The following is a 15,812-nucleotide window of genomic DNA, read 5'->3' on the forward strand; positions in this document are numbered from 1 at the left end:
GATTGAACAAAACACTTAATTTAATTTGAGGACTTTTACTTATTATTTTTTTCATAGAAGTGAAGTAAGCTTCAAATCAAAGTAATTTTGAATAGAAAATTAGTCACAATAAAATATTTCAATGTTAAAACAAACCCTCCCAGCTTTTTCTAATTAGGAAAAAAAAGTTAATCAAAACAACTTTGTGAATTTGATACAAATTTCATGAAATGTTTCAGTTGACCTGAACCTGCATTTTTTTGGGGGGGAGGGAAATTTGCTCGAACAATTTGCCCATTTCTGGTGAAGAGGTAATGGGTTAATGGTGCCTTCTGTATGCTGATGAGACGTAGCTCTGTCTCCATCTCCTGTGATACAGATGATACATTCAACAGACCTTACCCAGTGTCTGTTTAAAACCGAGACATCGATGAGAGCTAGCTAGTTATCTTACCAAATCGGGCCAAGCGAGATTGAAATAATGATAGCAAATGAATTTGCTAAATATTCAATCAGCCATTTTGACTGTATGTGTGGGTGTGATATTTGTTACATAAGTTGGCAGTTTGGGGTGGTTGTTAGATTGCCGGTTGCTTTTCGATTATCATATACTATCTGTGATCAGGATGGCTTTTTTTTTCATCTGCACTGGATCAGAAGTTTGCTAGCTTTCTTCTTGGATACAGATTTTTGCTACCATGATCCATGCCTTTGTCACTTCCAGATTAAACAGCTATGACATGATCTTCATGGGGCTGTACCTTAAGTCATTTTGGAAACTGAAACTGGTGCCGAATGTGGCAATTTGTTTGCTGAGCCAAGTATCTTTCTGGGATCACATGACACCAGTTCATCAGGATCTGCACTGGTTGCTTATTGGTTTCCAGGCAGAGTTTTGAGGTCTTGGTTTTGACCTAACAAGACCAGACTGATTTCAGACCTGCGTACTTGAGTTACAGCCTGTCTCCTTGTGCAGTACAACTGCAGTCAGGATCAGTGGAGGTGGTAGAACTAGATTCCCCTCGTTCCCACTCCAGTTTAAAAAGAGATGCATCTGCTGGCGTGTCATTGATTTGGGAATTAACTCTCTCCCACTTTGGTTTAATATATCCCAAAGCTGTTGACTTTCAGGGCATGCACTAAAGCAGGCCCATTTGTTCGTGCCTCTGGGGAGGGCTGAGTTAATGACAGATTGGGTAGGGGGCGTCTCTGAGAAGGCAATGCTGAACTACAGACTAGCTGATTTTTTTTTACATGTATTTTTGGAATACATTGCTGGGTGGTTTGTTTTTTAATATAGATTTTATCTGTAGAGCCTGGGATAGGCACTTAAATAATATAAATCAAAAATAAAGGGTTCTATTACAGTATATTACCAAATAAAAAATGTCTACTCAGATTGTAATGATAAAAGCTTTTTGATCAATTGATCCATGTGCTGTGGTAATGAGATTCAGTCAGCTTTGAGTGCCTAAGTATCTGATACCACTGATGTCAATGTGAAATCAAAATGGGCTCTTCTAGTTAGCATTACTACTGAAACCACTGCTAGTAAACAGAAGAGCAATTCGATATAGATAAATGTTTCTCCCATTTTATTTTTATATTACTACTATATTTACTACATTATACACATTTTGTATTTCCAGTATGATGTGTGAAAATGTACTCTGTGTGTTGTTTATCATAAAATAAACCGACCCATGTTGTTAGGAATCAATTTGAGTTCCAGGAGTTATTTTCCATTAGCACCCATGGAGTATACACAGGTACTATGGTTCCCAGTTCATTAAAGTATTTTAAGCACATGCTTATCTTTAGGCATGCCCTGAAGTCCCACTAAAGTCAATGAGATTTAAGCAAGTTAAGTAGGTGCTTGATTAAGCACCTTGAGTAAGGATGGGCTGCTGAATCAAGGTCTATTAAGTGAGTGCTGAAATGCAGGATCTGGATTCACTGAAGAAAGCTCTATCAAAGGAAAATAATACCTGATTGGGAGATCTTTTTCTACTTTGTTCCAGACGAGTTTTGGGTCTTACTGATGTGTGGATGATAACAAATATTTTAGAAATACACCTCTACCCCGATATAACGCTGTCCTCGGGAGCCAAAAAATCTTACCGCGTTATAGGTGAAACCGAGTTATATTGAACTTGCTTTGAGCCGCCGGAGCACGCAGCCCCGCACCCCCAGAGCACTGCTTTACTGCGTTATATTCGAATTCGTGTTATATCGGGTCACCTTATATTGGGGTAGAGGTGTATAACAATATGCTATATAGTATAATGTGTAATATTTTAATTATACAATTATGTAACAGGGTGGCTGGCCTGGGGCTGAGCCAGCTCTGATTACAAGAGGAGCACCTTCAAAAAAAGGGAAACGAGCGATTTAATATAAACAGCAGCAGGAAGAGGCAGGAGTGTGGCTGATTGAGAGAACTGAGGCAGGGCAAGAGGGCTGAGCGAGAGCTGGGAACCGATGGCTTCAGGTAGAGAATACAGTTTGGGACTTTCTCAGTGCTTACTGCATCCCTTTGTGGGGCTGGTTTAATGCTAAATACAGTCAGAGTCCTTTGGCATGCTTACAGGGCCATTCAGAGGGAGGCTACTAGAGGCAAAAAGAACAGGAGTACTTGTGGCACCTTAGAGACTAACAAATTTATTAGAGCATAAGCTTTCGTGGGCTACAACCCACTTCTTCGGATGCATATAGAGTGAAACATATATTGAGGAGATATATATACACACATACAGAGAGCATGAACAGGTGGGAGTTGTCTTACCAACTCTGAGAGGCCAATTAAGTAAGAGAAAAAAACTTTTGAAGTGATAATCAAGATAGCTCAGTACAGACAGTTTGATAAGAAGCAAGTGTGAAAATACTTACAAGGGGAGATAGATTCAATGTTTGTAATGGCTCAGCCATTCCCAGTCTTTATTTAATCCTGAGTTGATTGTGTCTAGTTTGCATATCAATTCCAGCTCAGCAGTCTCTCGTTGGAGTCTGTTTTTGAAGTTTTTCTGTTTTAAGATAGCCACCCGCAGGTCTGTCATAGAATGGCCAGACAGGTTAAAGTGTTCTCCCACTGGTTTTTGAGTATTATGATTCCTGATGTCAGATTTGTGTCCATTAATTCTTTTGCGTAGAGACTGTCCGGTTTGGCCAATGTACATGGCAGAGGGGCATTGCTGGCACATGATGGCATATATCACATTGGTAGATGTGCAGGTGAACGAGCCCCTGATGGTATGGCTGATGTGATTAGGCCCTATGATGATGTCACTTGAGTAGATATGTGGACAGAGTTGGCATCGGGCTTTGTTACGAGGATAGGTTCCTGGGTCAGTGTCTTTGTTCAGTGATGTGTGGTTGCTGGTGAGTATTTGCTTTAGGTTGGGGGGTTGTCTGTAAGCGAGGACAGGTCTGTCTCCCAAGATCTGTGAGAGTAAAGGATCATCTTTCAGGATAGGTTGTAGATCTCTGATGATGCGCTGGAGAGGTTTTAGTTGGGGGCTGAAGGTGACAGCTAGTGGTGTTCTGTTATTTTCTTTGTTGGGCCTGTCTTGTAGGAGGTGACTTCTGGGTACTCGTCTGGCTCTGTCAATCTGTTTTTTCACTTCAGCAGGTGGGTATTGTAGTTTTAAGAATGCTTGATAGAGATCTTGTAGGTGCTTGTCTCTATCTGAGGGATTGGAGCAAATGCGGTTATATCTTAGAGCTTGGCTGTAGACAATGAATCGTGTGGTGTGTCCTGGATGGAAGCTGGAGGCATGTAGGTAAGTGTAGCGGTCAGTAGGTTTCCGGTATAGGGTGGTATTTATGTGACCATCGCTTATTAGCACAGTAGTGTCCAGGAAATGGACCGCTTGTGTGGATTGATCTAGGCTGAGGTTGATGGTGGGATGGAAATTATTGAAATCATGGTGGAATTCTTCAAGGGCTTCTTTTCCATGGGTCCAGATGATGAAGATGTCATCAATGTAGCGCAAGTAGAGTAGGGGCGTTAGGGGACGAGAGCTAAGGAAGCGTTGTTCTAAGTCAGCCATAAAAATGTTGAGGCAGGGCACTGCAGAGGCATCCCCGCCCACAAGGGGGTGCTTGGGTGGCAGCTACCGCTTTACAAGTTTCTTTGGGGCAGAAGTGGGCCCCAAGTCACAGTGGATCAAACTCACCCCTATGCTGAAGGCCAGTGCAAGGCCTATTCACTACTTAAGTCCCACTTAAATAAAGAATTTTCAAGAACAATTGAAGAATAATATACCTGGCTCATAAACTGGAGCTGATGCTGCAGAAGCAAGACAGTTTAGAATAACAATTATCAGATGCTTAAAAGGGACAATTGATTTTCACCTATGAAAATCGAGGCTTTGAAAATATTGCTGAACTGCCAGAGGTTGTTTTTTATTGAAGAACTTTGAGGAAGAGTGGTTTGCTTAAATTACTGCCTCCTATGCTGGCTAAAGGTTTGTCTTGACCCTCTCTTGAACTTAGAAAAAGCTTTTCGGATTCAAAATCCACATGGGAAAATCTGTGGTAGAGCTATTCAAGGAAGATAAGGGCAAGCAGTCAAAAGAGCGAACATCAGGAAGTAACAGTATCAATAATGTGATAGTTTCTTACTCTCACGTTTGCTCCAGAGAATTAGCTGCAGCCAAATGGAACAACAACCACCAAGTTAATAATATTATGCATTTATTTCTGGCTCTAGAAAGGTTAATGCAGGCACCCCATTAAATGTATGGTATTGAAACCTGAATTCCTTAATTATCTAAAACAATTGATTTTATACCCCTGCAATATGAAAAATGAGGAGGCCCCTGTAGACTAATGGGGACAATTTGTGAAGGTGTTAGTCACTTGACTGCTGTGGTGCACTGATTCTAGAGATCTGAATATCTCTGTTAGTGACAGAGCACACCAAGGTTCTGATAATGATTTTCTGCTTGGTGAGTAGGATGCTGGAGGGAAGACCATGATCAGAGTTTATATGTGACTAGCACCCTAGCTCTCTGATTGACATGATAGGAATGACTCTGCAAACACAGTTGTCATCCCCACTTACCTTAGCATATGTCTACCTGCGGCTGGGAGGTGTGATTCCCAGCCCGGGTAGACCAACTTGTGCGAGCTCAGGTCGACCTAGTGTGCTAAAACTAGTAGTGTGGACACTGCAGTGTTTGGTAGTGGCTCGGGCCAGTTATCCACGCTTGGGCCCAGGAGGTCGGATGGGTGTAGGCTTGGACAGCTAGCATGAGCCACCGCCAGTGCCATAACATCAAACCTCCTATTTTTAGTACACTGGCTTGAGCTGAGCCTGGTCTGGAAAATGTGCCTTAGGCTAAAGGAGATCCATGTAAAGCAAAGGTTTAAGGGGTGAGTCGATTACAATTTATAATCACCCCTCCAAGGGAGTAGTAGATATCTGGTAATAAGGCATTCATTAATCTAGCAGACATAGGCATAACAAGGTCCAGTAACTGGAAGTTGAATTGGAAATGTTTAGTAGAGTTGAACAGAAGGATATGACTAACCATTGAACAGACTGGTAAGGTAAATCTCCATATACTAAATCATACTTCACTTGGGCTTGGTCTACACTTAACCCCCAAGTCGAAGTAAGGTACGCAAATTCAGCTACGTGAATAACGTAGCTGAATTCGACATTCCTTACTTCGAACTTACCGCGGTTCAGACGCGGTCCACACGCGGCAGGCAGGCTCCCCGTCGACTCTGCGGTACTCGTCTCGTTGAGCTGGAGTACCGCAGTCGACGGGGATCACTTCCTGGTTCGATTTATCGTGTCCAGACTAGACGCGATAAATCGAACTCGGAACTTCGATCCCCAGCCGCCGAACTAGCGCGGCAGTGTAGACCAGCCCTTGGAGTGTTTAGATCAGGATTGGATGCTTTCCTAAAGAAGATGCATCTAGCTCAATGACTTGTGGTAGAATTAAAGCAAAAGTGTAATACAGAGTAATAACACTAGTTCTCCTTTTGTGATTCATGGAGTCACCACAAGGTTATAATTATAGCCTTGATTTACAGGTATGATTTACCTAATCTGCTTTTGTATCTATCCATATGTATATGGAAGTTAAGTAGGTACTTAGAGATCTATAAACAAGAAAGTTTGTAGACAGAATAGGTCCAGATGGATATAGATAAAGATAGTTAAAGCCAGCTCTACTAGTTTCATGATAAAGGTTTGGCACATGTGCTCAAGGTGTTAAAATATGTATACCTTTTTTCTTAGTCCTCATTTTTAGTCCTACTCATTCAGTGACCATATATTAGGTGTGCCTGCAGTAGTTAATGTTTAAATTCATGACAGATTTTTTTTCAGACTAACCTACAATATGAGTTTTCCCATCTCCTTTAAGAAAATGTCCTGACTTGGAGACACTGATTCTGATCATACTCCCACTGAAACCAATGGCAAAACTCGTATCAATTTAGATGTTGCAGGATCAGGCTCCAGCCATGCAAAATCACAGTGCCCCCCAAAAAAGAGGTGGCTGGAAGTCAAGTGTCTAGACCATGTTCTGAATAGGTTTCCTTGCCATGCAATGGGAGCTGATCTCTTTTATGGATTGACACACCTCCAATCATGCCATTTTTAGAAGCACAAGCTCTCCTGTGAGCTCTACATGGTGACAGGCCAATGTTTTATTCACCTAATCCAGCCATGTAGCTTCTCTCTTCCCCATGAAAATGGAGATGTCCAACATTCTCTCCACAGTATTAGTGTGTCAGCTCCCATTTCCTCTAATTTGATTGGAGAGCTGTTTAGCCTTGTTCAGTAATCAGATAATTAATTGGAAAGCCCTGTTGCTTTCCTGCTTCAAAATGCAAAGAATTTGGCTTGGTGTTATTAATGGGATTGCATGTCGTCTGTGGAATTTGTCTGATCAGTGTATATTGACTTTCCTCCTCAACCAGATTACTTTTATCCATACTGGTCGCACAGTTCTGAAAGTCCTGTGACAATCTTTTCATTAAGTTCATTCATTTAAGGTTTGAATATAGTTAATATGATCTAAATGAACATGGTTTTTACTGAAAAATAAACTTTTTTCCTCTAACATTTTTAATAAGCTTTTAAAAACAGAGGTTTGATCATATGCTAAAGACTAGAGGTGTGGAAAAGTGTTCTCTCCACCCTATTTGTTAAGCATTATGCTACTCTCAAACAATCTTAGAAAACATTCATTGTCTGTCATATCTTTGTTTTTATATACATGGAATACAAAATATTTGTATCTATGAACATAATATATTAAATGGTCATACATCATAATAAAGGAACAGTGATAAATACATCATTAATGAGGGCCTGCTTGATCTGCCATTGAATGGGCAAGAATCGCATTCTATTCAACGAGACTTGGATCAGGCGTCACAAAATGAAGCCTGCCTCTCACAGTGCAGCTAATGCCCCCCAATGAAGGATGCAAGGAACAGTGGGGGAAGTTTAAAATGAGGCAGGACTAATTTTTAAAAACATTTTTAGGCCCTCAGTTTTCTGACTCACTCTTTCTTTCTCATATCAATTCTTCACAGTTCTTCATGGGATCAGTCCAGCTGTGTGTGGGTGATTGATAGTTGTAAGCTTGAGTGTAAAATGAGCAGTGGGAAAAGGTATATGAGATGAAGACAGGACACAGATGAAGTGACTGACTTGAGCATGAAGGGGAAGTCAAGCAGATTGGCGTGCAGGTGTAAGGATCTGGACAGAATTGATATAAACATGGTATACTACGCCAGAGGTTTGCCAATGCAAATAGCATAATATCTAAAGAAGAGGGCCACATTGTCTGGCCGGGAAGCTATTAAACATGTACAATCGGGGAGCCGATAATTAAGAGGGAGGCGGTTTTTCCATGGCTTCCTTCTACAAATAAACTGCTGCAGAATGAATGCTGCTGCTACTGAAGTACCGCTGGCAGTGGGCTTGGCACAGGAATGGAACCCAGGAATTCTGATTTTTTGAATCCCAGTTTTGCCACTGATTCCCTCAATTGTCTTTGCAAGTCACCTAACTGCTTGTTGCTTCAGTTCCCCCATTTGTAAATCAGGGTGAATGTGCCCACCTCACAGAAATGTTGAGCTATTTGAGCTCATAGGTCTTTCTGAAGATTAAACACGCTTTAGAATTGCGAAGTATTGTTGTTAATGAAACAATTGAGAGAGGGAGGAAGAAAACGGGCTGTTGAGTGTAATTCCTCGATTAGGGGAACTACATACAACATGTTTTGGACGCTGAGGGCTGAAGTAAATAGTGCACCTTGATGTACAGAACAAGTGATAATGCAAACTCCAGAAATACAGAAGGAGCAGTGGGAAATCATTCCCTGAAGGGGAAGCTTTCGAGCATCAGGGAAGAGTGTGTGTGTGTGTAAGTAAAAAGGGAAATGGAAGGAGAGGGAGAGAATTTCCGTGGGTCCCCTCACCAAGGGGATCCATCCCCTTAGCTAGCGAAGGTGCTGCGTTGCTGAGGGAACGAGCCGAGGCTGCGGCCGCTAGAGGGCGCCGCCGCTGTAGTTTTGGGGCCGGCGCTGTCCCAGGCAGGGGAGCGCTGCCTCCACTCCCTGCGCCCCGGGGATTGGAGCGAACTGGAGCTTCTCCGCGAGGCGGCCACAAAAGTCCCTGGCTGCTCCAGGACTGAGTCAGAATCCCTGGCTGCAGCCCACCCAGCCCCCTCTGCTGCAGGCTTCAGCCGGACCGGGCGGGCTGCGCGGCGCTTTCCGGAGCTCCTGGGACTCCACGGGCTGCGGCTGGATTGTTTGTTGTATGCTCGTTTCAACTCCAGCTTAACACCCCGCACCCCGGGCTGCCTGCAGTGAGGGGGGCAGGCGCTGGATTTCCCCAGGACAGAGGCGCTCCCCCGCACACGCGCTCCCTGCCCTGCCCCGCAGGATGCCTGGACCCCAGTGGAAGGCCAAGCGGAGTTGGTTTAAAGTGCTGGTGGGTTTGATAGCAGTGGCCTTGGCTTATTCCTACAACGTGGACCTGGATCACCCGGTGGTCTACCAGGGGCCCAATGGCTCCTTCTTTGGATACTCGGTGCTGGAGCATTACTACGATAATACCCGCTGGTGAGTAGGGCAGAGGGACTGGCTCTGTGGCGGGGAGCTGCTGCTGCTTTCGTTGCACGTGAATGTGCCACTTGGAAGTGGCGCTGGCACCTCTCAACCCCCTCCCCTCCGGCCTCATCCCCCCACCTTTTTAGATTCCCCGGCTCCAAGCCAGTGGAGTCCATTTCTTCTCTCCCCTCCCCAGTAGATAGCTCGGGATATTGCAGCTGTCTCAAGGTATATCTGTGACCACTCGAATGAGGGAGATTTTAACTGCCTGGTTGAAACAGGGCAGCAAAATCCTTGGTGGCGAGAAGGGAGAGACATCACAGTGTCTTTAACCCATGATTTGAGGACTCCAGTAACTCAGCCAGAGGTTAGGGGTCTATTGCAGGAGTGGGTGGGTGAGATTCAGTGGCCTGCAATGTGCAGGCGGTCAGACTAGATGATCACGATGGTCTCTTCTGGCCCTAAAGTCTATGAGTCTAATGCCCTGCAGGAGGGGCTGCCTTCCCCAAAACAGTGTGCCTTGGCAGGTCTGGAGGCCTTTATCACTCGGAGGAGGACGGGAGTTTCTCTTTCCCGGCAGCATCCAGAGGAGCCTGCTGCAGGGGGAAGCTCTCCTATAGTAAAATGGTCCTGTGGTTGGTTTGTGGGATATTGGCCTTTAAATAGTCTTCTCCTCCGTTTCCCAAGTGTGAAGTGTCACCTCAACTCACCATGGAGGCTAAACTCTCGCTCAGTAAGAAGATTACTAGTAATTTTCAGTTAAATATATTGCTTTCCTGCAGACACTGTAGCTGCTATGCCTAGTCAGAACATGACTGGACTGGGATATGCTGTATTTCTTCTTAGAGCACAGTCACTAGTGCATAAGTTTGTGTGTGTGTGTGTGTGGGGGGCTTCTTCTGAGGACCAATTGACAGCGGTGGTGGGGGACTAGAGAAGTAGTGAAGGCTGATTTAACTTGGCATGGACTATCTTACTGCTAAAGATTAATGGTGGGATAGAAGTTCAGGGTGAACTTCTGGCTTTTGAAGTCAAAAGTCCCATGGGCTTCAGTGGGGCCAGGATTTCACCCTAAATATTTAGAGACCCTCTGGCTTCAGACAGGACAACGTCCAGTCTCCAAATATCATGTTTCAGCTAAGACACCGGTTTAAAATCCCATGCTACAGTAAGAGGGAGCATCCTTCTTTTGGCATTGAACTTTACTTTGTTCCTCCCTGCAATTGGATTGACGCAGAAAAAATGGAGCTAAACTGAAGTTGCTGCTGTCAAGGGTGTGTTTATTACTGCCAGTAGCTTTTCCACTGCCTGTTGCTGGAAATTGGGAGAGTACTGCAGGATCAGATTTTCTGACTCCACCACACCCACTGATTTAAGGCTTCTAGTGTCAGCCAACATGATCTTTAGAGAATCAGAATAATAGACTGTTGTCGGCTTAGACACATTCTAGAGGAGGAGTTTTTAAATTAAAAATTAGTGTTTTAAAAAAGTTGTAACTGGACACGTTTACGTCTGCATTTCAACCCTTGCTGAGTAATCTGTACAACAGGACAGCACACAGAATCGGTCAGCACCTTCAGTACCTTTCAGCGGGTACTAAGTAAGCAGGCAGTGATTTTTTTGTTTTCACAGCAATGAGGAGGAACATATAATCCTGGCTTTAAGTCCTTTTCTTTAATTGCAGAAATGCTGCCTCTGACTGTGGTTTGGGAACAGCACTGGAGCTGACATTTTTGTTTAAATCTCCAGTATAACTGAGGCCAGCTAATGTGTACTTAGAATGTATTATGGTAATAAAGTAATTTTGCTCTGCCTTGGATGCAGTCTGATGGAAGACGTTTGTGTACTTCCTGGAAAAGCAACAGAGGCACAAACTACCAGGCATCATTTAAAAATAAGCAAGGTTTGAACTTCAGAGGGGCCATTCAATGTAACCAAATCTTCTAGCCAGGTATTAATTTCTAAGTAGTCCAAGGTGATGTGCTCTGTGGTTTCAATTCAGTTACAGGTATAGGACACTGAAGAAAGATCTCTTCCCATAGAATCTATTTATTAAGTTCATCTGTTGCCCTGAGTTCAAATGCTGCCACGAAAAGAGGAAATGCAGCCCTGTGAGTCTCTGTTTCCACAAGCCGCAGATTGGGATTCTATCATACTGTAGTCCACAAAGGAAGTGCTTCAGACTGGTGGTTACGCTAGTGAACAGTTGCTGCTGGAACATGCAGGATATGTACTTGGAGAAGTGAATGAAATGTGTGTGGGGTGTTGAATTAGCACTTCATCCCTGCAGGTGCATTCTTAAGAAACCCAGCATCCATGGGGATTAACTGCAACTGCTAAAACCATAATCAATTAGTGCCTTTTTATACTGATATACAGTTGTTGCCGGTCCTGGTGACATTCTGAACTTAGTAGGTAATTGGGGGACACCATGTACTAGGGGCATCACTTAAGAAAAATTCAAGGGGGGAAGGGATGGTCAAAGTTGGGTCAGCATATAGAACATTGTGTGATGATATTTTATCCTGCAAAGTCTGGGGATGGGGGGAGTAGAAGACACAATGGAGCATATAAGGCTTATGAGAAGTTGGGGGGTCACGCCATAGCCCCTGGCATGTACCCCTTTTCTGCAGTGCAAAACTGCCAGTTGTGTTTTGTTTAGTCCTTTATATAATCCCCTTCTTTGCAGGAAAATTTAACAGCTCATCTTCTTGACAGCAAATTCATGTGATATGAAATATGATAGGTTATGATGTGTTAAATGGGAAAACTTTTAGTAGCAGTGTCTCCATGGCGTGAACAATAGAGCATTGATAGGTTTGATCTGTTTGTAAAGAGGAGTTGTCTGCATTCCATATAGAAGTGAGGTATATGTTCTGAATGATTAAAGCAGTTTGCAGATTGCGGGGGTGTGTGTGTCTTCTGTGTCTATACAGAATGTTTAGAGGGAAGGGCGGTGCATTTTGAATGATAAATAAACATAGAACATCTGTATGCATCTCATAAAACTATGTAAACTGACTAGTTTACTTCTTTTCTATTGTTCTGTCTCTCTATTTGCATCAGGGGTTCTGTTAGAATTAAACAGGGTTCTTTTAAGTTGACCTAGCTGATGTCACTTTTAAAGTGCATAGGAACAGTAAATGCCAGTAAACAGTCCACAAAGCGTCTCTTTATCTCCATCTCTTAGATATGGACAGATTACTTAGCGGTTGAATTTGTAACTGTAGCACACTGTGCATTAAATAAATGTATTCAGCCTTGGTTTTAGTCCCTTAAAATAAAGTTCTTTCACACTCTTTGATTCACAAATACTTGTTTGCTTTCCCTTTCTGCCCGCCGTGCCCGGTGACTTTCATGGAGCATTCCTTATTAAGGAGTTATCAGTAAGTATCAAGAAAGAAGCAAGTGCTTTGCAAATAAAAGAAACCCCTCACTTTAAAACAATGCTAATCTTATCACACAAACCAACAAAAGCTAGGAAAAGCAAAATTGAAAATTACTCATTGTCCTTAACACGCATTGATGAGGAACACACAATAACTGGAATGAAGTGCCAATCTAAAGGAATGCTGTTGAGATGAAATAATATAATTTCTTGCTTGAGTGTGGGTAACAGTGGCTCAGATTATGAAAACTGATATAAACAAACATTATACATGGTTAAAAGTGTTTTGGCATTTCACTCTGCTTGGGGAATGAAGCAAGCCTGGTCAGTTTCACTTCCTGCTTCTCCTGCACTAACAAAATACTGGTAGGTTTGGTTAATAACACTGCAGAGGGCTGTGGGTCTACAGAAAAAATAATAATGTAAAGTAAAAGTTTCCTGCAGACTTTTTGTGTAGGTCTTTTGTTCTGTTTGTACAGCACCGAACACAATGAGGTCCTGGGCCATGACTGAGACTCCTTGTCACTACCATGATACAAGTCATAATAGTAAGAGGGCCTTGTAACTCCCTGTTTTATTTTACAGAACTCATTTTTATCCTGAACTAAACTGACTCTATCGTTTTCAGTTCAAACTATTTAATAACAACTGGGGTCAGAGAAGGGACAGCTCATTGGAGGTAATCATATATGACACATGAACAAAATTTTAAAAAGTCTCTAGTGATTTGGGGTGGTTTCATTTTTGGGCATCCAGCTGGACATCTCAAGGGGGCCTGAATTTCAGCAAGTGCTTCACTCCCACTTTTTGAAAATGAGGGGGCCCTTTTGGTGTCTCAACTTGAGCACCCAAAAATGAGGGTGTCCCAAACCACTAGTTGCTTTTGAAAATCTTAGTCATAACAAAAGAAGCACTACAAACAGTGATACACTTGACCAGAATCAGTAGGGGTTTAAGCCAATATAAACCCTGGTGGTGGGATTTGCATTGGGCGGAGTGGGTTGTGGATGGTGCAGAGTGGCTGCAACTTTTCCTTAGTGGGGACAGTAGCATGTGAGAAGCAACAGCAGCCCAAAAGGTGGAGAGAGGATGACAAAAAGCGCACAGAGGCTGGAGATGCAGCTCCTACAAGTGCAACTCCATAAGATTTTCAAGGTGCCCATAAGCCGTATGAAGGATAGTGGTGGTAACTTTCCTGCATCATCTTTGCTGGATCCAGCCTAATACATGTAACACCATGATCTTAACATATGTATTAATTATAAAGGTCCAGGAGCAAATGCCAAATTTCTTTTCTCGCAGTGTATATTAAATCTTTTCCAGCTTTGCCAAAGACCCATATTTGTGTACCAGTCAGGCATGTTCAAGATATGTGGGCAGTTTTATATTTTCTTAAAATAGTGCTAAATGATATCAGCTGCTAGATATTTCAAGAATAATAGAATTACACTCAAGAATTGTCTTTCAAATGAGGTCCTAATCTGGGTTGATGGGGCTATGGCCTCTTGTAATATTTAATATGCCCTCACACATTAGATATGGTTGTCAGGACATTTGTATGCTTCAATCTCTATGGCCTGGTGGTCCCATATTCCCTTAATTTGGTCCTGATCATAAAAGTCCCTTTAATGAAGTGTATTACACCTGTGAGGCTTTCCCCCACGTGCTAATATCTTTATACATTTTTGCCAATTCGTAAACCTCCGTGTTGGTCATTCATTTTCATATAACACAAAACACCTGTCTGTATTAAGTCCCTGCATGTTATCGGTAAAGGACATTTAGATTCATGAGTCAAAACCTGAAACATTGTCTTAATCAACTAAAGTAACATTCATGTATCATTCTAAAATATGATTGAAAGCAACAGTTCTCAAACTATGGGGCGGGCCTCCCAAGAGAGGTGCGGGAACATGTCAAGGGAGGCACAAGCTGTGTGCGTTTTTCTTTTTTTAAGAGCTCTGACTGTCAGCCCCAGTGGATGGGGCTTGTGCAGAAGGGCCATGTACACCCAGGAGACAGGGATAAACGGGACATCCGGAGCTCCGCCGCTTGGGCTCTCCCTCCCCTCCGCCCCCAATCCCTCACTGGAAGGCAGCCTAGGCTTGGGCTCTCCTTCCCCTCCACCCCAATCCCTCACCTGGAAGTGGTGGAGCTCCTGCTGTCAGCCCTGGGGTGGCAGCAGCAAGGGACACTAAGTCTGCTGTGAAAAGTGATATTGATAAATATCACTTTTCACATTGCCCCCATTACTTTTGTGCTGCTGCTGGCATGGCACTGCCTTCACAGCTGGGCACCCTGGCCAGCAGCCTCTGCTCTCCCTTCTGCCTTCAGCGGGGGCTGGCGAGGGGTGGGGGGCGTAAATCACAACAGACACAAAGAAGGGGGGCCACATTAAATAAGTTGAGAACCACTGATCTAAAGTATCATTCATATATATAAGTATTAAACAAGATCAAATTTAGGAAAATAGCTTGGATTAAAATGTTGTGCACCAAATGTGAACCCAGAGCAAACATGTATGACTAAGTTTTCTCTCTCTCTATATGTAATATATATATACACACACACTTTGCAATGGAATTTGGCTATGCAACCTTCACTAGAATGGTATGAAATATGTCTTTGCAGTAAAAGGAACACATTTGTTGATTGTACTGAGATTTCCACTTTGGAGTTATTTTTACATGATTTCAAGATGGAGAAGAATTTGTCTTCATCACATGTTCTCAGGTTATCGTATTTTCTGATGACGTCTCTTGTTTTGCTTTCTTAAGAGGATTTTTTTGAGTATAAGTCTTGAAAGATTTACACAGTTCCTCCTCATTACTGTTCTCAACTGAGCAAGGAACCAGGTGGTTAGCTGCTGCTTTCATTTGGAGCCTAAACAAGCACGCATGCTCCTAGCCTTTAGCTATAGTTTTGAAGCTTTGAATAAATCTCAGCAAATAGCGATAAAATACTTATTTTTCCTGATTTTTTTTTTAGTTTTTGGAGAAATTATTACAAGAAACAATAACTTGACCCTTACAAAAATTTTAATGATCTAACATGAATCACTAGCCAATTCTTTTTTTTTTTAAATCCTTTTATAATTCCTTTCTCTCCCCGTTCCTCCTCTTCCTTTCTCTCTCTGACAGTTTAACGTGGTGTAATAGCCTCATCCTTCGTGGCAGCATGGCCGGGCACACGTAGGCAGTATAGTTCCATGGCTACTGACTGAGAGCTCTTATCACTGGAATGACCCTTTATTTTTGTGCTTTTATTTCATTTGTTGCTTCCTGCTCTTAGCCACAGACTGTGGTTATCTGAAACATGCAGGGTGGTGTTACATCTGATGGTTGATTTGATATATTGTT

General features: G+C 42.8%; 1 protein-coding gene across 1 annotated transcript in view; it reads left to right on the forward strand.

Annotated features, from left to right (window-relative positions):
• The first annotated feature begins 8,692 nt into the window (after positions 1 to 8,692).
• The window catches only part of LOC112104941 (integrin alpha-9), a 295,892-nt gene continuing 288,772 nt past the window's right edge, over positions 8,693 to 15,812 (forward strand). The window contains exon 1 of the mRNA XM_026663550.2: positions 8,693 to 9,077. Within this exon, the coding sequence (XP_026519335.1) occupies positions 8,899 to 9,077 (179 nt within the window). The 5' untranslated portion in view covers positions 8,693 to 8,898. The remainder of the gene's footprint in view (positions 9,078 to 15,812) is intronic.

Source organism: Terrapene carolina, unplaced genomic scaffold (genome assembly GCF_002925995.2).
Source record: "Terrapene carolina triunguis isolate 2854851 unplaced genomic scaffold, T_m_triunguis-2.0 Scaffold33723, whole genome shotgun sequence".
Taxonomy (NCBI): domain Eukaryota; kingdom Metazoa; phylum Chordata; order Testudines; family Emydidae; genus Terrapene; species Terrapene triunguis.